General features: G+C 48.7%; 7 protein-coding genes across 12 annotated transcripts; 4 read left to right on the top strand and 3 right to left on the bottom strand.

The window, feature by feature from the left end:
- The first annotated feature begins 179 nt into the window (after positions 1-179).
- Positions 180-584, top strand: LOC9663486 (meiotically up-regulated gene 117 protein). The gene has a single exon (XM_002993599.1). It carries the CDS (start codon positions 180-182, stop codon positions 582-584), a length of 405 nt encoding a protein of 134 aa, XP_002993645.1.
- A 1,353-nt stretch (positions 585-1,937) lies between these two features.
- Positions 1,938-5,888, top strand: LOC9663461 (probable RNA-dependent RNA polymerase 5). 2 transcript variants are annotated; one of them, XM_024667237.1, is made up of 18 exons: positions 1,938-2,126; positions 2,202-2,369; positions 2,427-2,501; positions 2,576-2,738; positions 2,811-3,012; positions 3,079-3,166; positions 3,228-3,344; positions 3,391-3,468; positions 3,517-3,623; positions 3,680-3,828; positions 3,901-4,117; positions 4,182-4,410; positions 4,478-4,623; positions 4,677-4,839; positions 4,887-5,073; positions 5,131-5,288; positions 5,389-5,674; positions 5,733-5,888. In XM_024667237.1, exons 1-18 carry the CDS (start codon positions 2,016-2,018, stop codon positions 5,759-5,761), a joined length of 2,673 nt encoding a protein of 890 aa, XP_024523005.1. In that variant the 5' UTR covers positions 1,938-2,015; the 3' UTR covers positions 5,762-5,888. The 2 variants fall into 2 exon arrangements, with proteins under 2 accessions (XP_024523005.1, XP_024523004.1); XM_024667236.1 differs by having other exon boundaries at positions 2,191-2,369.
- Positions 5,837-8,105, bottom strand: LOC9663485 (probable polygalacturonase). Its single transcript, XM_002993573.2, has 5 exons — positions 7,606-8,105; positions 7,089-7,209; positions 6,785-7,030; positions 6,586-6,739; positions 5,837-6,512 (listed from the first exon to the last, which is right to left on the bottom strand). Exons 1-5 carry the CDS (start codon positions 8,002-8,004, stop codon positions 5,990-5,992), a joined length of 1,443 nt encoding a protein of 480 aa, XP_002993619.2. The 5' UTR covers positions 8,005-8,105; the 3' UTR covers positions 5,837-5,989.
- Positions 8,106-8,150: 45 nt separating this feature from the next.
- Positions 8,151-11,527, top strand: LOC9663484 (DNA excision repair protein ERCC-1). The gene is made up of 13 exons (XM_002993597.2): positions 8,151-8,271; positions 8,331-8,406; positions 8,466-8,569; positions 8,631-8,730; positions 8,802-8,878; positions 8,939-9,038; positions 9,091-9,162; positions 9,244-9,312; positions 9,369-9,483; positions 9,538-9,563; positions 9,619-9,732; positions 9,779-10,766; positions 10,845-11,527. Exons 1-9 carry the CDS (start codon positions 8,174-8,176, stop codon positions 9,471-9,473), a joined length of 801 nt encoding a protein of 266 aa, XP_002993643.2. The 5' UTR covers positions 8,151-8,173; the 3' UTR covers positions 9,474-9,483; positions 9,538-9,563; positions 9,619-9,732; positions 9,779-10,766; positions 10,845-11,527.
- Positions 11,528-11,680: 153 nt separating this feature from the next.
- LOC112343562 lies at positions 11,681-15,348 on the top strand. Of its 4 annotated transcripts, XM_024667223.1 has the most exons (5): positions 11,681-11,804; positions 11,872-12,440; positions 12,543-12,659; positions 12,720-14,723; positions 14,788-15,348. In XM_024667223.1, the coding sequence occupies exon 4, from the start codon at positions 12,958-12,960 to the stop codon at positions 14,566-14,568; it is 1,611 nt and encodes a 536-aa protein (XP_024522991.1). In that variant the 5' UTR covers positions 11,681-11,804; positions 11,872-12,440; positions 12,543-12,659; positions 12,720-12,957; the 3' UTR covers positions 14,569-14,723; positions 14,788-15,348. The 4 variants fall into 4 exon arrangements, with proteins under 4 accessions (XP_024522991.1, XP_024522990.1, XP_024522992.1 ...); XM_024667222.1 differs by having other exon boundaries at positions 11,735-12,440; XM_024667224.1 differs by having other exon boundaries at positions 11,735-12,440; positions 12,543-12,664.
- Positions 15,341-16,929, bottom strand: LOC9663483 (EEF1A lysine methyltransferase 4). Its single transcript, XM_024667226.1, has 9 exons — positions 16,786-16,929; positions 16,518-16,730; positions 16,319-16,432; positions 16,196-16,264; positions 16,111-16,130; positions 16,003-16,055; positions 15,915-15,945; positions 15,765-15,846; positions 15,341-15,712 (listed from the first exon to the last, which is right to left on the bottom strand). The coding sequence occupies exons 1-9, from the start codon at positions 16,880-16,882 to the stop codon at positions 15,576-15,578; spliced, it is 816 nt and encodes a 271-aa protein (XP_024522994.1). The 5' UTR covers positions 16,883-16,929; the 3' UTR covers positions 15,341-15,575.
- Positions 16,928-20,597, bottom strand: LOC112340454 (transforming growth factor-beta receptor-associated protein 1 homolog). 2 transcript variants are annotated; one of them, XM_024667221.1, is made up of 14 exons: positions 19,384-20,597; positions 19,066-19,329; positions 18,826-19,016; positions 18,617-18,758; positions 18,365-18,565; positions 18,242-18,314; positions 18,145-18,193; positions 17,878-18,085; positions 17,769-17,824; positions 17,649-17,717; positions 17,489-17,591; positions 17,341-17,430; positions 17,111-17,281; positions 16,928-17,051 (listed from the first exon to the last, which is right to left on the bottom strand). In XM_024667221.1, exons 1-14 carry the CDS (start codon positions 20,578-20,580, stop codon positions 17,019-17,021), a joined length of 2,847 nt encoding a protein of 948 aa, XP_024522989.1. In that variant the 5' UTR covers positions 20,581-20,597; the 3' UTR covers positions 16,928-17,018. The 2 variants fall into 2 exon arrangements, 1 of the variants encoding a protein (XP_024522989.1); XR_002991318.1 differs by lacking the exons at positions 16,928-17,051; positions 17,111-17,281 and having other exon boundaries at positions 17,648-17,717.
- Positions 20,598-22,881: the final 2,284 nt, after the last annotated feature.

The raw sequence follows: 22,881 nt of genomic DNA, 5'->3' as shown, positions 1-22,881 counted from the left end.
ATTATTTAGACGATAGTTTTGTTGTTTTCCTGTTGATATTTTCCGCGGTGAGAACCACTTGAGTTTTAGTTCTCGATTAGAAAAATAAAATAATAAGAGCTTTAAAAATTAAAAGGTCATGTAATACTAATACCCCTTTATAAGCCAGATGAAAATCGCATTCTTTCTAGCAAATTCCAATGGCGTCTTCTCTCAAGCTCTTTTCTCTTCTTGCTATTCTTCTTGTGATCTTTCTTGGGTCCTCCAGCTGCGCCAAGAACGACAACTGCAATGGCTCTGGACTCTGTGGATCTCGCGTCAACCAGGCCGATTGCCGGCGAGCAATCTCTCGCTACACCGATGGAACAATCTACAATGGCTTCACTTCTCGTGTTTCTGGCCATTGCACCGCAATTTTCAGGTGCGATGGCAACTATCCATCCGTGAGTGGGGCAGTTCTCAAGCAGCAGTTTCTCCATGTGTATGAAAACCAGCCTTGCCGACTCTGCGGAAGCCATGCATTCGATGGGGGTAATTGCGAGGCCACACTGAACTATTGTGGGAATTGCAGGGACTCTGGAAATCCCAACGTTGGGGACATCTGAAGCTAGACTTGGTCATGTTCCAAATAAAAGGATTGACAATAATCTGTTGTGCAAATGTTCTAGTGTTTGCAGCATTGATATATTAGTGTTTGGTTTATTATTTTCAGTTTTTTCGTTGTAACGCACCAAATGATACAAGCACCATTAGTATAATTGAATCTCTTATCCGGAAATCGTTCACTTCAGAGCCATTCAAGAGACGATCTCCAGATGAGAAGTAAAAAGAAGTCAAAGTCAACTTGACTGGCTATTACTTATGGACTTTAGGACACACTAAATATAATTTTACTCTGTGACTTCAAGATTGGATATGTCGGCAACCACAATAGAAATAATATTACTATTTGATAATTTATACCAAAACCATTTTTTATTGTGTTTGGGTGAGAAACGTAATGTTAAGTCTCCAACTAGCTTTTGGGACTTGTCGAAGTTTTGGCAGGACCGACTTGACTTCATAGTCAATCTCTTCAGACTAGAACTGATTTTCTTGATATATCAAAAGTTGAAATGTGTTGTATTTGGACACTACCAGCATCATGATGTAAATCTAATCTAATATAAATTATAATTAAATGATGTTGAAGGTCGTAAATTAGATAAACTTCTTTCTGCATCCGATCGAAAATTTGCCAAAATGACGAACACGGAAAGCTACACATCAATGCTGTCCACACGAGACCTCAAAGCACCATCTCACTCAGCGCTATCATTGAATGCTTCTCTTCAATTTCCTCTGATTGGGCAAATGCTTTTGCACCCAAGTAACTTTTCTGTACACAAAAAAAAAAAAAAAAAAAAAAAAACACGCATGATCAGAGTTCCTAAAATAATGCAGACAAACAGCCTAGTTTGTGGAGGCATTGTGCTGAGACAAAGTGGCAAGAGTTCGAGTGTGACAATCTCTTGTCAGCATAGTGACGTGGAATGCCCTACGTGGAGTATGCTGTTCGAATTGGGCGGGAATGTGGGATATTTAGAGGGGCTGGGTTAGGGCAGGAGATCCACTGCGAGATTGCGTGGCTGGGATCCTTCTCCTTGCGGCGCTTGCGATCATTCTCACAGGGAGATGCTGCTCAACCCGTTGATTCACATGTATGCAAGCTGCGGCCGATTGGATCTAGCTAGCTTCGACGCGATCAAACTTTCACACTGATCGCGGTTCTCAGTGGCAGCCAGCTCGGGCCATTACGCGTAGAGCACGGTGCCACGTTTGTCCTGATGGCCAATGCGTGGACTGCCGCGCTGGTTAATCTAGGGCTCATGGTAGGTGCTGACATGGCATTACATGGTGTGGTATACCGCTAGCGGTACCGCAGAGCCGCGCGGTGTGACGCCGGTTCCTCGGGGGGAGCATTTAGTCGGGCTGTAGTTTTTGAGCATGTGAACGTTGGATTGGGGGTTTTAGGCGCCCGTACACGATGATGGGCGATGCTAGGGAGGAAGAGCCTGTGGCGAGGAAGAGACTCTTCCACGGATGGTCTCAAGACGACGTGGAGGAGTTCCTCGAGCAAGACGACGCCGTCATGTCCCAGTTGCCAGGTTTGCTTTGATCGTGTGGAGCTTTCTTTGTGTGTCTCAAGATAACTTTTTTTTGTTCTTCCAGTGAGCCCCGAGGATAGAGCATTGGGGGAGCTTGACTTCTACAAGAGGTATCTCATCCAGTGCCTTGCAAAGGGTCGTCTCGGTGTGGAGGAGCTGAGACAAATGAAGGACGTCAAGTGTGAAGCTTTCGAGTCGTACTTATGCTCGCTGGTGAATGCGAGGCAGCGACTTCCGCTCAATGTAGGCTAGGAGCTTTGCTTGCTTGGTTTCCAAAAGGCCATTGTTTGTTCTTGCCAGAATAGCGCTTCTGGAGTTCCAAAGTCGCTGATGTATACCTGTGATGTCGACGAGCATGGGAGGATTTCCTACCAGGTAGACTATTTATTTCTCTGGCTTGTCGTGCGTAACCGATCAAAGTTTATGTTTTTTTCTCTCTCTTTTTGCAGAGGCCATATTACGAGGATGGCAGGACTCCCTTGCAGAGAGCTTTTGGAGACGATAAAGTTCTCCAGGTGAGATTCAATTGCCAAGGAGTTACGAGTCCAGAGATGTATCGAGATATCATCGAGAGGGGCTTCAACGTTGGGCTTCGCCATTTCGAGTACTTTGGTACGAGATGGATTGATCATCTTTGCTCTTGTTGTAGTTTTTCTTTCTCGAACTCAGTTTGTTTTCTTTTAGTGCACAAGGAAGAAAAAAAACGCAAAAACATGAGCAAAGTCAAGCAAACGCGGCAGCAACGATCCTTTTTCGTGTGTACAAAATCCATCGCTGCGAGCGACCTGGTTGACCCGCACTTCTTGAAGTTCCGCTCGATGGATGCCTGTCGGAAGTATATCATGCACATCCACACCGTTCCATGCTTGCAGCTCTACAACAAGAGGTTCGTTTTCTATGATTGTTTCTACTTGAACAGGTTTTCACGCACTTCCTCTTTCCTTGGCTCTAGGCTGCAACTGGCACTCTCAAAAACATGGACAGCCAACGTAAACATGAGCGAAATTAATGTCGTTTGTTTCAAGGACATTCCATGCAGAGTTGCGGCCTTTGTCCGAAGTTGTGCTGCGTGTTTTAACAGATTGATTATCTTTGCTGCAGCATGATCCGGGTGGAGAGATTGCAGTGGGCTGTAACGGCAAGCCTTTGATCCATACGGATGGAACCGGATTCATTTCTGAGGATTTAGCGAAACAAGTTGCAGTGAATGCTTCAGATGTTGATCTTCTTTTTCCATTTTCATCGAGCTGATTGTTTTCTACAGGAGTATCCTGCTCTGCTTCAAGTACGTCTTTTCTATCACGGGATAGCAGTCAAAGGCACGCTTCTAACTTTAAAAACAGTGAGTTTCTCCTAATTTCGGTGCTTACAATAATCTCTCTCTTTGCAGCTTCAGCATAAAACAATCGTGTACAGGGATTCAATGCTCAAGGTTAAGGCTGATCCCAAACTGGCAAACTGTCCAAGCTTCAATTCTTTGGAGATTTGCACCACAAGGTATAGAGATTACGAGAGAAATATGTTAACCTCTAATGGCCGGAGTTTTTGTATAGCCACAAGCCACCAGTAGCAAGCTTGTCACGCTACGTGATAGCTCTCTTACTGGAAGGGGGTGTTCCTGAAAGTTTTTTCATCCAGGTAGTGCAAGAAGCGATTGCGAAGGCCATGACTCCCCTGCAAGATATTGCTGCCGCTCACAGGCGTAAGTTATAGCTAAAGTGGCGAACTTCTTTTCTTTCTCTTTCTCTGTGACGTCATTTTGTGTTTGATGCAGTTTGTTCGAGATTCTCGTTCGGAGATATGCCGAGAAGGATGATTCTCGCAGGGATCCCGCTGACGGATCACTTTCTAAGAAACAGTCTAATGACGATGATACGAACGCAGCTCAAACGCTACGCAAAAGCCAATGTTCCACTCGAAGGCTCGTACTACTTGATGGGATCTGCAGATCCCACAAACACGCTTGCGAGAAACCAAGTCGCGATTCTCCTGTAAGTGTCTCTCTGGCATTTAATTGTTCCTTACACGTTGTCCTTTTGTTTCTTTCTGTCGAAGAGAAAATGGACCTCTGCATAGGCACAAGGTTCTCGTTTATAAACACCCGGGGATGCACCCCGGCGACGTTCACGTATTCGAGGCAACTTGGAACCAGGAACTGGAGAGTTCCCTCGGAAACAGCAAGTACGTTATAATCTTCCCGACGAAAGGGCCTCGTTCCGTCGTGCACGAGATTGCAAACAGCGATCTGGACGGTGATTTGTACTGGATTTGCACGAACGAGCAGGTGTGTTTTCTGGTTTTCTTTTTGTAAACACTACCATCTCTGTTCCTGATGACCTTCGTCTTAGCAGGTCTCAAACCTCTATAAGCCGCAATTGCCATGGCAAGAGAAAAGAACAAACGGAACCACGGCCGTGCCGAGTTGCTTGGGGATGAGCCCCGAAGTTATAATGAGCCGTTTAGTGGCTATGTTCCTCAGAGCTATATTCAAGCCAAAGTAAGATCGATCTTTACATTTTTCTGTCACTGATTTTTCTCATTGTTTTGCAGCTTTGCAATCTCCCGAGCGGCCACAAACTGGCTGATTCACATGGACAAGTATCTCAGCACAAGCTTTGACAATGTACGCGAACGAGAGTTTCGGCAGAATTGCCTTCTCGAGCTCGCTGATTTGTACTACTTGGCTCTGGACGCGGATAAAACCGGAGAAATGGTTAGCTTAGTTGCAGTGAAAGCTTTGGTTTGAGCATTTCATCGCAGGTTACTATCGAGGATAGGCTATTGTGCGACAAGATCAAGCCGCATTTCCTAGTCGAAGAGAACAGCAACAATCCGAATAGACGTAAGATCCAGCAACAGGACAATGTGTATAGATCAACCTCGATATTTGGAAAGATCTATAATGTAGTGACCGAGGTAATTGAAAACGAAGCCAAGGAATTCACAGGTACGGACAACTCGTGCTTTTCTTTTGTTCTTGAGAGGAAGCTTTCTGTTGTTTCAGGACCTCTGATGTTCTACGAGGAGTTTGTCTACGGGAATTACCTGAGCTACAAAGACTTGTGGAGGCAGCACTTTAACAACTATCGTCTGGAAATGAGCCTGGCCTTGGACGAGAAATCGGCCGAGAAGACGGACGAGATCGCTGCGCAGTATTGTCAGGTAAGGTTCTCGCTGATCACACAAAAAAGTTTTTTCTCGATTTTTTCAGATGCTTTTTAAGTTTCTCGTTGGTTTTCACTCATAAGGACGATTTTTTCAGATGCTTTATACCGGATCCACGAACTTGGATGGAGCAAAGAAGAGTATTTATCAGATCTACCAAGAGTCTTGTGCCATCTACAGCGTTGTCCACGACCACGTCCAGTTTTGCTTAGATCGAGCGCGAGCAGGGAGCGAAAACGAGAAAGAGTGCAGGCCCAGCTTCACGTTTGCTTGGAAAGTGGCTGGAGAGCCCCTGTGCCATCTCTTCTGTGAAAGGAGGAAGGAAAGCGGTGGTACCTTCTCCGTGGCGAGAGATGTTCTTGACACTATCGCTGGCGCTCCAGGTAAATGCTACTGCCTTTCTAGGAACTTTGACAAAAAATGGAATTTTTTTTCTACCAGGTGCTCTTGCAAGGCTTCGGAGATTCTAACTTTCGTCAACGAGTTCTAAGTAAGCTTATCAACCATCTTGTGAATTATTTTGTAGGTTCAATCAACAGTAACCATTTTTTTTTCTCTGTAAGTACTCTCATTTTAAATCAAAGATCTAGAAATCAAGAGCTCTTACGAGTGTTTTCTAACGAGCTGTCAGCTTTTTTGGAGGAAAGTTACGTTTTTTTCTTGCTCAAACAAGATACCGTGAGTGGTTCCTTCGATTTCTAAGCATCGTCGTCACCATCACTCTCGGAAGTAATCTTTGCCTCTCTGAAAACTCCCGGCCTCGTGCTCGTCCCCAGATCCTCGCAAGGCTTTGGAAAGATCGTCCCAAACACCTCGCCTTGGAGGAACGAGCACTGGAATACGTGCTTCTTCTTCCTCGTCACGCCGACGTTCATGTCGCGGATCTCCAGCCCCCGGACGGGAACTTCTTTGCTGCCATAGATCCTCGCGGGAATTCTCACCTCGCTGCCATAGATGCCGTCGAAGAAGATCTTCTCCACCACCGGCAGCGCGGTGGGATCGTAGAACTCGTCCGGGTGGTCGCCATAGTCGGTCTTGATCACGATGCCGACTCTCACGGTTTCCATGGTGATGTTGCGGTAGAACACTTGGGTGACATAGCCTCCCCTTCCTGGCGTCGTCTTGATCCTCACTCCACGCTTGGAGTTCCAGATGAAAACGTTCTCCACTGTTACGTTGGTGATTCCTCCGGACATCTCGCTTCCTATGGAAACTCCAGCACTGTGGATATGGACGTCAACTTTGATCGATCAACGAAGAAGAATAGACCGAAAGCAAAAGAAGTTCTTCCCACCTCACAGGAGCATTCACTTGGATGTTCCGGATGGTGATGTTTGCGCAAGGCTTGCCGTAATCGATGCCGTATTGATCCCATCCGCTCTTCACAGCGACACCATCGTCTCCGACGCTTATGTAGCAGCTCTCGATCAAAACGTTCCGACAAGAATCTGGAAAAGGAAGTTACTTACACACGAACTTGCATTGTTTCTTACCAGGATCAATCCCGTCGGTGTTTGGAGCATCGGGTGGAGCAATTATCGTGACGCCTCTGATGGTTACATTCTCGCAGTCGTAAGGATGCACAGTCCAGAAGGGCGAGTTCCTCAAAGTCACGTCGGAGATCTCGATCCCACGAGACCACATGAGCTGGATGAGACGTCCCCGCGTGTGTTTCAACTGTTTGCGCTTGGCTTTCTCCCACCACTTCCTCCCATTCCCGTCGATGGTCCCATTGTGTCCTGTATGGTCACACTGCTGGAGATTGATGAAGTTATAGAAGCGAGGAAAATGACGAACCTGTGATGACAATGTCCTCGAGATGCTGGCCGTGAATCAAGCTTCCATAGCGGGGGCCGGGAAGCTCTCGTCCACGGCCGTAGGATGGTAGAGGCTGCATGAGAGGCCACAGGTCCTCGCTCTGTTATAATACACAGTTAGTTCTTAGTTAGAACAAGGAAGTATGGAGATGGAAACAAAAAAAACACTACGAGAAAGCTTTGAGAAAGACGCACAAACACACGTAAAGATCGAGGATCGAGCATGGAAGGAGGAGGAAGTTCAATTGGAACGAGAAGATCAAGAGAAAAAACTAGAAAGTTCTTCGCTAGAAACACTTAGAACGCCGAAAGAAAGAAAGGAGTATGAAATGGAAGAAAGAATGGAGGAAGATCGAAGCATCGGGCATGGAACGAGGAAAACCAAAGAGAAGATTTTTGAACGAGAAGATCTAGAAAGTTCTTTGCTAGAAAACGCTTAGAACGATGAGCTAGAACACTTGGAACGATGAAAGCTTGGAGGACGATGGATAGAGTACCTGGGTGGCGAGAATGGTGGCATCTTCCTCGAGGAACAAGGTCATATGGCTCGTGAGGTTGAATGGAGCGGTGAGCCACACGCCAGCAGGAACATTGAGCTGCGCGCCCCCGGATTTGGCCGCCGCGCTCGAGATCTCAGCCACAGCCCGCTCGAATGCGCGCGTGTTGATCGTCCTGCCGTCGCCAATCCCCCCAAAATCCGTGAGATTGAAGACCACTGGCCGGAGCCTGGGCACCGCTCTCGCGATTCTCTTGGATCCACTCACCTGGGCGATGTAATTGCTCTGGTAGACGAAGAGGCAGAGGAAGAAGGCGATCCACAGCAGGAAGAATCCCCGGCGCTTGGACACCGCCGCGATCATGATCTGCTCCTGCTGCGGCCGGAATGCCGGTCGCATGGTGCCAGGGTGCGCTAATCCCTACCTCGAGGATCACCTCTCCGGGGGATTTCGCCTCCTCCCTCCATCCGCCATAGCCGAGAATGCTTTGAAACAAAGATTTGCCGTACATTTCCCTCCTTGTACGGTAGAAATTAGGGCTTTTATTTAGGGCTGGAGGTTTTGGGCTATGGAGGGAGAAGCTCCACGGCAACAGTCCTTTGGGGATGCATTCTCTTTCGTGAGGCAAGGCGCGTTCTACTCCGCTCCAGTGCCTCCTCCTTCAGGGTTTGTTTTGGATTGGAGCTACCATTGCGAGGATTTTGCGATTGATCGTTGTTTCGCAGATCGGCGCCAGCAGGAGCAGCAAGCGGGGCTTCTAATTCGCAATCGCGAAATGCGATTCTTGTGAGCCGGCGTCAGGTCAGTGAGATTTCTCCAAGCTCCGAAAGAATGAGTGATTCATCTTTTTTTTTTGTCAGCAAGGAAATCCGGTGCTCAAGTTTATTCGCAATGTGAGGTGGACGTTTGACGACATTGTTCCCGATTATGTCCTTGGCCAGAGCTCCTGTGCCTTGTATCTCAGGTAGCGAAACTTCTCAAGCATTTGGAAAGATGTTCTAAACTTCTGCGTCCTTTGTGTGTAGCATCCGCTACCATCTTCTTCACCCGGATTACCTCTACTTTAGAATTCGCGAGCTGCAGAAAAACTTTAGATTGCGAGTCGTGTTGTGCTATGTGGATGTGGTAAGTGATATCTCCACATTTTTCTTTCATAGCTCGGCTCTATAACGCTTTCTTCTTCTCGAACTATTCAGGAGGATGTCATTAAGCCATTGCACGAAGTGACAAAGACGGCTTTGCTCCATGACTGTAGTCTGCTCTGTGCTTGGAGGTACTTTGCTTCAAAACTGCTGTAGTATTTTCTGATCGTATGTTGTAACGTTCGTTGCAGCTTGGAAGAATGCGCTCGCTACCTGGAAACTATAAAGATGTACGAAAACAAGCCAGCCGATAACATCCAAGAAAGGACTGACCAAGACTACTTGTCCCGAGTAAGCTTACTTGGAGATGGTTTTGCGTAAACAAATGCTAATCGTTTGGCAGCTCACGAGTGCATTGACGAGCGTGAGGCATATCAATAAGACGGATGTTGTTACACTCGGTTCAACATTTGGGGTAAGCAGAAATCTCTTGCTTGCCGTGCTTTTACTTTGATGTAAAAGTTCGTTCTTACGATTTCTACTTCTCTTGCTTTAGAGCATGGCATCAGTGATGAGCGCTTCCATGGAAGATTTAGCACGCTGTCCTGGTATCGGCGAGCGGAAGGTACGAAGGTTTCAATGGAAATTCGTATTGAAACGTTTTCTCTTAATGCTATGCAGGTGAAGCGACTCCATGATGCATTTCATGAACCTTTCAGGCGTACGTCAAAACAGCTGCGTCTCAGCAGCGTGGGGATCAAACCAATTCAAGAGGCTCCCAAGTGAAAGTTTGCGGGTGAGCTGTTTTATTTTATTCTATCAAGTCGGTGAAGCCTTTGCTTTCCTCTAGGGCTAGTGTGTATGGAGAGCTACGAGGTGAGAATATGGCGATGTGGGCGCGATCATTTCTAATTCCAACGCGAATTTCCAGGTAGAAGAGAAGAAATTGGCGGCAGCTCACGCCTTGATGCATTACTCTCCATTCGTCATGACTTGTATTGGAGAAAGCGTTTCTCCGAGCCAGCTTAGGATCCATCTTCTCAAGGTAATTAATTCTTTCACTGTTTCTTGTTTATCATTCTTTAGTTCAGGAACTTTCCGGAATGCCATCTACCTTGAAGACCGAGAAAGAGCCGCAGCTTCTTGACTTCGTCATGATCACGAACCCCGGCCATAAAGCTACCGCGCCGACGGAGCCATCATCTTCTTCCATCGAAGCCACCAGCGGAGGAGAGAAAACCGACAAGCGGCGCGAGAGTTAAAAACGCAAAGGTTCTCCGTTGTTTAAACTTCTTCTCATCGATCGGGAGTTAATGATGGACTGATGCAGGAGTTCTTCCCTTGTTTCCTCAGGCTTTGTAGTCAATGGAAAGAAGCTTTTAATTTGCCATCGTGTTGCCGACGCCCCTTTGTTTCTCGAAACGGTGGCATCAGCAACAACAGCAACTGTGACACTGACACGTAGGAAGCGAGTCAAGCTTTCAGGGACGGGATATTTCCTTTGCAAGCGCAGATGACGCCTCGGAAGATCTGTGAATCCGCTTGGAGTTGATGCGTCGCAATCAGCTGGAAATACACCGCTTTTTCTTGATCAGTAAGTTTGTGGGAGGCATCAGGGGGGAAAGAGGACAAAAGGTTTAAAGCCGTGGATGTCACGTGAGAGGACGGGAAGAAAAGAAGAACAGCAATTGGGCGAGAAATTTTTTCTTTATAACCGGTACTTGGGAAGAGCAGTGGCAGCCAGGCAGCTCTTACAGCAGCAACGTTGTCAGTCGATCTCTTTCAAGCTGCTGGCTGGTGTTGGTGCTGCATCATGGGTGTCACTATGGAGTCAAGTTGGTTGCAATGCCACCAGTGTTTCGGAGCTTGAGACACGGACGACTCGGTCAGCCCCGTCCGTGGCAGCCGAAAAACGAGCAGAGAAAAAAAGAAAAAAAAACGAAGAGAAAGATATGGAGGAAAATTTGGTCGCTTGTGATGATGATGAAGCATCACCAACCTGTGCTATGACGATGGGCCTACTTTTACAGGAGAGCTGAGGAGTTACAGCAGAAAGTTTGGTTGTGACACCCCGAAGACGTAAGTTAGAGTTTGCTTTTGTTTTTTGCTTTCTAAGCCGAGTTTTATGCTAATACTTTGCGAACGTGAGTGTTGCAGGAGCCTCAGCATCGGCATCAGCAGCATTGAGATCTGCGTTTTTTTGTTTTGGATTCGTTCGTGTGGATGGCCCGTCCAAGGAAAAGGGGTACGCGTTCTTCGTCCTGACTTGGCACGCAACGCAACTGTGACGCTGTTAATCTCATTTTGCCTGGAAGGAAGTTCCAGATTCGTGATTCGCGACAAACTCCTCAGCACACGCACGCGGTGAGTCAGTGCTTTCGTTTCCTTTTTCCCTCTAGTTTTGTGCATCGAATCTCTCGGAAGTGTTTTTTCTCTCTTGCGCAGGAAAAATGCGCGCTGTTAGAGCCTCTAAGCCGGAAAGTCTGGTCACTCACGCTAGAAACAAGGACCACTTTGCGTGGGCATGTCGCTCTTGGCGAGAGAGGGATGGTTTTTCCAGGTCGTCGACGATGTTTCTATGGCATGATCACACGAGGTGAGCGATCGATCTTCTTGCTTCACATCTTTCTCAGAGTTGCGGCTTGGAAGACACTGTCCATGAAAACAACGCCTCCGTTTACGTGCTATATCCAAAGTCTTTGATCACTCACTTCCAGGCTAAAACAAAGCTTTCCTTTGATTATACCCACAGGCGAAATTGTGTCAAGTTGACGATTCTATAGATTTTTTAATCGTCACGATGGAGTTTGTATGATTAAAAAAAAACTTCGCTTGCTAAACCATGTACATTGATGGTCAAAGCCTATAAAATCAAGGTTTCCTATAACGCTAGATTCGTGCCTCGCGCATTAGTGTCCAGATTGCTGACACGTGTACGCCCATCACGCGTGAAGGGCCAGGCCAGCGTTTGAACTGGCGCCCTTCACGCGTGAGGCCTCGCCCGTGGGGTTTATGGCAAGCTTTCTTCTTCCTTGCTCCTAGGGTTCTTGGCCGACGGCGAGCCAGCATTCTGGAGATTTCGCCATAACTGCGCCAATCACACCCCACGGACGCGATGTAAGTTCGCCATTCTCGTGCTATCCTTGAGCGCACACGCGATCAACCGATCTCGCGGTTTCTCCAGGGACAGAAAGGCTGATCGGAGCGTATGCCAAGATTTCCAGGATTTCCATAGCGCGGCTTCGAAAAGCGATCGCTGCAGCGCCTGGTTTTGGCCAAGATTCCTTCCCACAGCCTCTCGCTGCCGCGGCGCCGCCAGCATTTAGATTGGCCCTTTCCAGCTCCGTTATTGTGCGGCGGCAAGCCTCTCCATCAGCCAATTCATTGCGGGAGAAAAGAGATTTCGCTGTCGCAACTCTCTGGTGGCTCTGGCGAGCAGCGCTCTGGTTAGCGCATCCCTTTCACTCGAGTCCAAAGGGGTCAGGGCGGGCAGTAGTGGCAGGCATAGTTAATGGGACTTCGTTTTTGGATGGAGCTACTGGGTGGAACACGACTGGGACTGGGAGGATTGGGACTGGAGCTGGGAGGATTTGTTTCGCTTATCAGACAAAATGGCTCTCATCGCACCAGCAGTACACTGGCCTGATCATGTTTTTCATCGGACAGTGTGTTCTTCTTCACCGAGAGACATCGTCGTGACAGATCGCTCGTCTGGCTACTCACTGCTTTCCCGATTCTCGCAAGTGCAACAAGGTCTGTCTCTCTTGCTGTTCTTTTCTTCGTTTCTTTTTCCTCCTCACTTGCTTTTCTCTTTTGCGGTACTCGACGCCCACTTATATTCTAACAACACACAAGTCCGACATGCTAGGACCGGTATGCTATGCCTGACTTGACAAGCAAGCAAATTGGTGCTCATGATTCCTCTCCGGCTGTGATCACTGCTGCTGGTCGTCCCTGTTTGCCATCTCGGTGGTAAAGTGATGCTTTTTTCTTAAGCACAAGTTCTGGAGTCTTATAGTTTTTACATTGCAGATGATCAGCTAAAAGTCTCCTGAAGGAATGTGAGCTCGAGAATGGTTGCAAGCGATGGGCGAAGAGGCTGTCACAATTCTCGTTGTTTGAATCACGACCACCAGTATGCTCACACTGGAATGCTGGCTCCACATGTCGGCAGAAGCTGACACCAAATTCCAAAGATTTCCTCCAGGGGAAACGTCACGAATCGTTGGACTATGGAAAATTCATCGAAAGGGGGACGGAGAAAAGCGGCATGGATCGCAGGAAAAGGGATAGGGAGGGAGCAGCGGATGCTGAGGGAGGAGGACGAACCGACAGCGAGTCGACAAGCTTTGATGATGGCTCGTTCCGGAAGCCCGAGAGTGGAGGAGCCTTGGGATCTGGAGCCGCCATGGATTTCAGCTCCGAGAGCGCAGGTGTGGGTGATACGTTCAAGAAGAATGTTACCGGAGAGAGGAAAGTTCGCGCCAAGGTAGTAGTCGACTCCCCCAAGCCCGGAAGTGCTCACTCCGTAGAGGTAGAGGTAGACAGGCCCCGTGGTAGCGTTAGACCGTCAGGTGGGAAAGATCGACATAGCAAAGTCCAGACTTCCAAGGGGCTTCGGGATAGAAGAGTGAGGCTCTCGGTGGCGACAGCGATTCAGTTCTACGACGTGCAAGATAGGCTGGGATACGATCAGCCAAGCAAGGCAGTGGAATGGCTTTTGAAGAAGGCCAAGGCAGCGATAGACGACCTTCCACCGGTTCCATCAGCCGTGGACAGGGCATCGGGTGGCGCTCACGGAGGAGCATTCTCTCCAGCATTGTCCGTGAAGTCAGGACCAGCCATCCCTCGGTTCTATCCGCAAGCCATCGGACTATCTCCAGGCTCGTCTTCTTTCAGGGAGCCAGAACGGCAAGAGGAGCAAAAGCTACAGGAGCCTTTCCTTGAGAGCCCGTCTGCCAAGGAAGGAGGAGATGGTGGGAAAGGAGGCGTGGCGAGGCTCGAGTCGAGAGTGAAGGCCAGGGAGAGGGCCAGGGAGCGGATGAAGGAGAAAACAACAACAACGACAGGTAGAGATCCTTCCAGCCCTTCGCACTCTCCGGAGGCACAGTCGTTCATCGCCAGCAGCATGCCACATTCGGCTCCAATGATACCGTTCGACAGCAGCGCGCTCAATGTCCCTGAAAGCTTCACCAGCTTGCTCCAGAATCCTCACGTCCCGTTCCAGAACTTGGCTCCGCCTTCTCAATCTTACCAAGGCCAATTCCTCGGGCAGCTCGGCTTCCAACAGGCGCTACTGTCCCTGGAGCAAGTTCCAAGCAGGCAGTTCCATCCCGCTTTTCCAGGCTTTGCGTCGCTGCCTCTGGCCACCACTCCTCTTGACTTGTCCTTCTTTTCGAACCCGGTTACTTCTCCTGGTCACTTCTCACCTCAGCTATCAGCGGCAGCAGCAGCACCAATTTTGTCGTCCAATCCGCTTCCCTCCGATCCGTTCGTGCCATCCAGTCCTCAGTTTCGGCCTTTCTCACTTCTCGAAGAGCCACCACCATCGTCATACTTTCAAGGATTACTGAGGCCGCAGCATTCTTTTACGAGCTTGTCACCACTGCAGTCTGAGCCGTTTCCAGCGTCCCCGCAGCAGGCTCATCATTTTGGTAGTCTACTAGATAGAAACGTTTCGGGTCCGCGCGAACCCAGCAGCAGCAGTAGCAGGTTTCATCCTCCAGCGTCTTACTATCAGTCGGGCTCGCAGCAACAGTTTCCGGCAGTTATCCATGGAATCGGCGGTGATGATGAAATCGTGGAGCTCAACAAGGATGATGACGGAGGTGGCGGTGGTCACCACCGCTCGTCCTCGATTCCGCGAGCTCGACCACCTTAACTACACCATCAGGCTCATCATCAGTGTTGAAAATCATCGGTCGCTCTGGAATGCTTTGATGACCGATTATTGGCCGCCAATCAGCCGGGACGACGCCAAGTTCAATGCGACGCAGGGACGAAAACAAGCAAGCCAAGCAACGCTCGTCGATACAGGTTTGTTTGTTTAGATACTTTATATTATTACTTACACAGGCTCGTGGTGGATTCCTTTCTTCAGGCCGCCTTCGTTTTAACAACGATTTTCAAGTTTGCAACTCCTAGCAGCAGGAACAGCAGCAGCAGCAGCAGCAGCAGCAGCAGTAGCAGCAGAAAGATGACAGCATGCGCAGAAGCGTACGAGCGCGGAATGGGTGCAATGCAGTTGTCAATCGCTTTCGCTTTCAAACCCCTTCTCTTAAGTGCGCGAGGTCAGGGAAATCAGTTCTTCGGTTATCGCTCACTTTCCACTTTCCGGGTGTGGTTTTGCTTTTGCGGTGGAGTTCTAAGTGTTTATCAGGATCCAGAGATTGGAGAGAAACCAAGATCAGGAGGTATGGATGGATAGAATCCAGCGAAAGAAGGAGATTTTTTTTGGTGGTGGTGGAAGCCAAGTGAGATGAAAACAAAACAAGCAAAAGATCGAGAGAGAGGAGACGATGGGACAGCGAAGATTATTTAATGGCTGTACTGCCGGACATGCAGCGCGCATGTGTGTGAGTGCACACACGTAACCTACATGTGGTGAGAGGATATAGCTTCGATATATTCTTATTGGTAATAAAAACCATTGGTTCATTCTTGCCAAAGCTTTGTGATTCTATTAAGCTCGTACTCGATCAAGCTTTCCATGGTCTAAAGTCTAAAGCTCCTCCCTTGTCCCTCGAGCGTGCTTTGCTGCTTTTAGAACGATTGACGAGATTCCAGCGGGAAGGATACGATCCACGAACGACGACGAAGAGAAAGCTATAAAAGAGAAACCAGAGTACCGCGCCGACCGACCTCTAGATGTGTGCGCACTTAGCTCGCCTATGAGCGCTTGGTGGCAACGTAGACAAAATTGGTGCCAGTCGCGTAATGCTCTTGCTTTGTGTTGATAAAGTTTGGGACTTCCATGGGGATGGGGCTCGGGTATTCGGAGAGCTCGCTCCCGGAGTACGGTTTAGCTGGAACACGGTGCGAGAGAGTTATTCCATAACCAAAACGTAGATTTCTTACGCAGAATCCAGCAGTTTGTGATCCAACTCATGCCCCGGTCCATCAAAGCGGGCACTCTGATGAGGGGGAAGCCATACGTAACCTGGAATGGATGAGAGGAACCGAAAGGTTAGCTCCTGGCAGCAAAAATATGGTCTTTGTTTTCCTTACCATGACAAAATTGCCACCCGGTTTTATGACCCTGGAGGTAACGGATGAGTGAAGGCATGTCAGTAGATAATGGAGAGGAAAAGCGTACCTGTACATCTCTCGCAGCATCTGGGTTACGTCTCCCGCACCGTTAGTCGCACACTGAGCAAAAGATACTGAATCCAGAGAGTAAAGAAAAAGATTGCGAGATACTTACAACCATCGCATCTACCAGACCTGTAAAAGCCACGGTGATATTCTGCAAGATAGTGCAAGGAAGAGAGTACAAGCGTCTCTTTTACCTTTGTCAATTGCAGCATCGAAAGTATTGTCTTTGAATTCGGCCATGTTCCGAACGTCCATGGTTTTATCTGAAAAGGAAAAAGAAACTCCGAAGATATAAAACAAAGAAGGCGTGATCGTACATGAAAGTTGAGGCATGTGTTTGTACTTAAACTGCAAGGCGTTGATCAAGACGGACGAGTAATCTACGTTGACAATGTTTTGATAGCCATCGCTCACCATATCCTCGGACATAACTGCGAAAAGAGAGATTTTTTAGTTCTCGAGCTACACAAGTTCTTGAGAAACCAAGGAAAAACAAAGGTTTAGAAGAGAGCTCACCCGCATTGCCACACCCAGCCATCAAAACCCGGGCAGATTTTGGTATATGCTTCTTCAAAATTGGTTGGAGATCAGCATAGCGTTGATACCAATCGAATGTCATGAACGCCTCCTCTGCGTAGCGTTTGTTCCAATACTCCTCTTCGCCATACCTCGTGTCCTCTCGCTGCTTCCTCGTAGCGGAAGAGAAGCCCCTCGACGGACCATTTCCAGCTGCAAGGAAACAACGAGGCCGATGCAAAATCACACGAAGTAGAAGGATTCTTACCGACTGCCCGAATGAGCGAGCACTTGCGATTGAATTTGAGCCCCCCAAATGCGGGGGTGATCGTCGTAGCGCCCGGATGCAGCGCTACGCGATGCATTCTTCCCGCCCGTAGTAAACCCTAAACCCTAGCGCAACGAAGATATTTCTCTGAGAAATCCTTGGCTGCGATTGCGACGCGTGGCAGTAAGATTATTGACAAAAATTTTAGTGTAGTTACTACCTAGTGGCAAAATTTACTGCGTGTTTTGTTCGTGTAGTCTCAAGCACTGCGAAAGAGAAGATCAAGAGATTTCTCGCCTAGAACTAGAAAGAAAGTGGAGCTTACCTTGTAGCAAGCGATTGATTCATTTGGAAAAACTGCGAAGAGTTTTGTTCCAATCCGTGCGTTGCACGAGCTGCAGACACTCTCGCCAGTGACTTGAATCTCCCGAGATCTTTCCTCGAGTTTTTTCATCCTGGTCTGGAAGTTGATGCCTCGAGTCAAGTGCTTTTCGATCTAGAGTGATGGCAGCAGAGCCCATGAGAACCAGACGAGAAACACGATTGATCGCGTACCTGGCCCTGGCGATGGAGATGAATGCGAGCTCGTAGCGTTCTCACGAGCGCCTGAGATGCCAAGTGAAGTGGCATGTCAGGTGGCAAAGCCTGGAACGCATTGTTTTTAGAACAAGGATGGATAAGAAAAATAGATGGGCATCCTTACATCCAAAACTTCTATCGGGTCGAGCTGGGGACCATGCCGATCAAGTAGCCGAACAGCATGTTTTACGTTATTTCCTTCGTTTCCAAGATAAGTCTGGAGCAGCCTGCAGGAATTGACAAGGATAAGCCACCAAGGAAAACATGGGACTGAATTACGTAACTGCATGTATGCGTCGGGGCGGCCCAGCTCTGCACAGTAGTTTTCTGCAGCATCGCTATCCTGGAGTTTCCTGAAACAAATAAAAACGGTTACCATCAACTCTCGGCAATCAAAGACTTACAAAGCCAGGATTTCCAGTGCGAGTTTCTCATTTCCCTGTTTCCTATGCAAAATTGCCTGGGGCCTCAGGGGTCAGTCCTGCTGTTAAGATCCATGTAATGTGTTATTACCTGTTCCCTCCAGAGATTTGTTCCTCTTATCAAGTCGAGCACAGCACCAACATCATACTTACTCGAACTCTCAAGAAACGACTGTAAAGCAGCTCTGGAATCCGGTCCCTCGTCAGCTTGAAGTACTGAGTGAGAAAGAGACAGTGCCAGTTCAGTATGAATATGCGCATCGTCAAAGCCCTGGTCATCGATAAGCCATTGTAGGTACCTGACAGGTGCGTAATATTCATATGAAGTCCACCAAGAAAATCTAAACAATTTCTTTACCTTTGACGAATCATGGTGCTGTCCGCTTCAAGTACTCGTAGAACATCATCTTCAAAAGCAAGTAAGTAACAGCTCAGAAAAAAATTGGTTTTCCAACCTGCTGGAAGTGCTTTAGTCCTTTGAGGCGATGTGAGTATACGGAATGCCATGTTCTCGTCCAATCGAATAACCTGTACTATATGTTGAAGTCAGGCTGACGAAAGTGAAGCTTGATACGAACCCAAAGTACGTGCCGGAGTACCAAGTCAGTATCAAAACATCTCTCTAGCAGCCTAGCTGTTTCCAGTGTGGCTGACTGCTCGGCTGATTGAGCAAGATAATGCCACGTTTCGAGCGCACAGTCCAGCATGTTCTTACTTTCGTACAAAAATGCCAAAGCACGAAATTGCCCAGAGGTTCTTAGCAAGCTTTCCACTTCCTCCTGCTTTGTCAGTCATACTCTGAACAAAAAGGGAGCATAGAGTACACGTACCAAAAGGCAGTGATTGCTGGCGGCAACAAGCGCTTCAAGCTCCTTTGTAGCCCCTAGTTCGATATAAAGCTTCACTAAGACCGTATCGACGGCATCTCTTGATGTCGAGCTTAAATCTCTTTTCCGTGTTGTCTCCCAGTATCTAGATGAAGCAAATTCGAAGACAGATGTTAATGCGTCTAAGATAGAACTTTTTAAAACATAGATACCTCCCGAAACACTGAAAAGCTTCCAATTGATACTGTGTCATCAATTGTCCACTTCTGCTACCGCCCTGGAACTGCTTCGACTTAATCGGCGACGTGAGCAGACCATTTTGTAGAGAATATAAACCACTTTCGATAACTGTACGTATTGGCTGAGGAGGTGCGTGAAGCCCCCAGTAGCGCTTTCGAGGGACCTGAAAGCCACGACGTTAGCCACAGCGGAGATTCACCAGAAACAAGTACCATATTCCGCCAGCGAGAAGTAAGAGACGGAAAGAAAGGAAATAATTCCGTAGGCTCGACAATGTCCGACCGCAAGAAGTGATCAATGGCTTCTTCGAAACGGAGGTCGGCAAGAAGCAAGAACCCGGCCTCAGCATGCACCATGCCAAGCTTTGACTTAGCACCCTCTTCCTCATTCGCCAGCTTCACAGCCTCCGAGTACTGCTTCTGCTTTAAAAGATCTTTCAGCTGGTCATCCACCGAAATTCGAGTGAAACACGAGACCTGCCGATTATATACCAGATGAGTGAGAAGCAGAGACATCACAAGTTAACATACCTTGTCACCATTGGCGATGACGATGATTCCATCGTTATCATCCGTTATAAGGCAAGGTGGCTCAACCGGAACGGAGCCATAGGCCAGCGACTGGACCTTGGAGCCGGTTTGAGAATGGTAGAGCTCCACAACACCCTTGTTGACGACCAATGCATACGGCGAGCTCTGTCCAACGGCGTCTGGAATCTCCGAGAACACCAGACTTCCTCCCACGGGAAGACCTTCTTCGTTCACCATGATCCCCGCAATATCCATCACCAGTAGAACCAGTGACTCCTTTGGAAATGGCTTGAGCAGAGGCTTCCAGGGGCTCTCCACCGGAAACGAAAACAGCCTCGTAGCTCGGGAGTCCCGCAAGGTGAAGAGTATGTACTCGCGGCTCGTCCCAATGAAGATGGAGTTCTTCACCCAGGCAAGAGCGTGAGCTCCTTCAATCCCAAAGAGTTCTCGCATGAGAGAGAGCTTCGTCACTGGAAGACCACCCGGTGATGCTACGTTCTCTTTCTCTTGCCGCCACGAGACGACCTCGAACAATAGGATTTTGCTCCTCACAGCCACTGCCAAATGAGCTCGATCACCACCATCCGCCAACCGAGGCGATGGTGGGACTCTCGTCTCATCGAAAGATATAGCGTGAGCTATGGCAGTCACGCCCTTGCAGCCTGGAATGCTCCCCAGTGATTCCAACGAGAGAAAATCGACGAGGAGTACCTGGCCATCCACAAGAACCGCTGCCTGGCCGACGATCTCAAGAACACACACCGCTTCCACGGCCCGTCCCAGAGACTTGAGCGTCACGAGCCTCAAATCGCTACGCTGCCGCTCGGGAGAAGCCGCCGATCCATTGCTCTTGAGCGACTCTACGTCGATCCCTTCCCGGGAAGGAGAATGCGAGTGCCTGAGAGGAGAAGCCGGCGGCGATGGCTGTGAATTCCGGGGAGAGCTCCTGGCCGGACGGATCCTGGGAGATTGGAGAGCAGCAGTGGCCGATCTTTTCCACGAGTAGAGAAGCAAATATCCTGAATCTGTCCCCAGGTAGACAAGAACCGAAGAATCCTCGCGGTGCTGAGCCACGGCAGCTGCAGTGATGGAGCAGGGCGGGATCGCTGCCGATCGCAGCGGAAATTCCTCTACCGCTACCTTGAGTACCTTGCGATCGGCAGCGCCTAGCTTGCGCCGCTCCATGGAATCGGTCATCGCCCGTCTAAACCCTAGAATAGAAGAGAAGAGCTAGGGTTCTTCAAAAACATCGTTTTCACGAAGAACTCTCTTCTTGGAAGAGACAACGTTACTCCCTAGAGATCTCTCCTCGGGATCGTTCTACACGATTTTCCAACGCGCCGCGGCGATGGTGATGGGGACAATTGCGCCTCGCTATGGGACGATGCCATCCACATTTGCTGCTCCTCCGATCGATAGTGGATCAGCTCCATGGATTTGGATTGCTGCCGCGGCAAACTCTCGCCGCCATCTTCTCTAGCTCGGATGATCCTCCCCGACTGGGAAATCCGCGCTGCCTGTTCGCCGATTCCATGCCTCAAACTTATCTCCCGCAAAGGTGGCGGCGGTGGTGGTGGCGACGCTTCTGCCTTGCGCGAAGAACTGGAGCTCGCTCCGCTATCGCACGGCTTGCTCGAGCGTGGAAACGAGAAGATCGTCGTCAGCTTGCAGTTGCATCCACTGTCATCGTCGTTTGCTGGTCTCGGCGATCGCGTCGTCGCGAGCTTTTGCTTTTGATCCGAGCTATGGTGTTTTCTCGGTGTTGGAGACGGAGCAACAGGAGGAGCAGGATACTGGAGTGCCAGGATGAGCTCTTTCGTCGCCAGTTCGGCGTTTTTTCGCCGAGCAATCTCGCCTTCTAGCCTGTTCTCCAGCTGACATATCTGTGGAACAATCTCCCAGCTCATCGGAAACTAGACTCTTGAGAGAAACAATGGCTTGCCTTTCCTTCGAGATCCGCTATTTGCCCACGAAGAACTTTGCAGATTGAGCGCTCGGAAACGAGGCGGGCACGAAGAAACTCGATGGTCACCTCGGCTTTGTGGAGGTCGGATTCAAGAGGCGTCCTGGATATAACGCAAGATCAAAAAACTTGGAAGTAAATTGGAGAGCAAGGAATCGCCTTACCTCTGCTGCATTCTTCCAAAGCAAACGTAACTTCAGCTCCTCTCAAGAAGTGTAAAGAAAACCATGCCTCTTCAACTTCCTCTTCATACTCTCTTTAAGCCTGCCATTGTTGCAAAATTAGAGAGTTACCCGCATGGGAAAATAGTTTTATCACTCGCACGCCCCCAAAACGGCAGGACAAATATGCCAACACTTTCCTCCGAATTGCATGGCCCAGCTGAAATATCTGGACTGAAAAGAAAGAAAAAAAGACACTGTCTGATTAGTCACGAGGAACAAATATCACATCGACAGTCTCAGATTCAAGTCTAACGAGACACCGTCAGCGTAGCCATCGGCAGCTTTGCCACCAATGCGTATCCAGTTGATCCAGGTCCCGTCCTGGAAAAAAGCGAAACAAAGATCAAAGATATATCTTCAAAGACAAAGGATTTTCAACCTTTTGCTGCGACTTGCTTGTTAGTTGATGAAGATCCTTGGCACCGTTTCTCTTGAGCGATTTTCTCGGGGAGCTTGCCAGACCGAGCGTGAGGAAATCACTCAGAGGCGTGCTCTCGATCTCGACGTCGGGGAAAGCTCCAGCAGCGGTGACTTGCGGCCGTCTCTCGGAGACAACCGGAGACGACGACACGGTGGAGCAGCTGGTGTTAACCACAGTGGGCGATGGCGTCGCGGAATCATTCAGAGACGTCCCCGTAGCAAGTGTCCTGTCAGTTTGGTGATCATCCTTCTCCAACCATGTCGCAAGCATGACTGATTTTTCCACTCCTCCGGGAGCATTGTCACGAGTGACACTGCAGGCATATATTGAGGATGTGATAGAAGTGGACTTTTAAAAGAGCAAAGTCAAGTAGAAAGTAGAATTACTTGGCTTACCCGAGATCTGATCCGTTTGGAGGAGACACATTCTTTGGACGGAGCCATAATTCAAGCCTGGGCCGCTTCCTCTGAGACGACAAAGTCTAGAAAAAAGAAAAGAATCTCTGATGTCACTAAAACATCGGCCACGGATATTAAACACGCATATCGAAGCGAATAAGTACCGTTTTGTCGTCCGAAGTCCAGTGTTGATGGCGATCAATTTGGAATGAAGAGAGCTCTTTTGAATTTCGTTGCGGAGGAGCCGTGCCAAGCTGCAAGACAGGGCATTGTTGGCGTGAGTGAGCGTTACCTCAAGAACAAGAAGAGAGAAAGATACGAAAAAGAGATAAAGAGATGCGTACCACGGCAAACTCCATCTGTTGCTGTCGAGGCAAACCCGGCGGCCTTGATGCGGAGTTGAGCAGCGGAGGAGGAGGAGGCGATCGAGGATAAGTACCTTGCGTCGAATCTTGCCAAGAGGATGGCACTGGATTCATAGAGCTGTGATGA

Source organism: Selaginella moellendorffii, unplaced genomic scaffold (genome assembly GCF_000143415.4).
Source record: "Selaginella moellendorffii unplaced genomic scaffold, v1.0 SELMOscaffold_165, whole genome shotgun sequence".
Lineage (NCBI taxonomy): Eukaryota > Viridiplantae > Streptophyta > Lycopodiopsida > Selaginellales > Selaginellaceae > Selaginella > Selaginella moellendorffii.
Note: the sequence above shows the minus strand (reverse complement) of the source record. Positions and strands in the feature narration are given on the sequence as shown.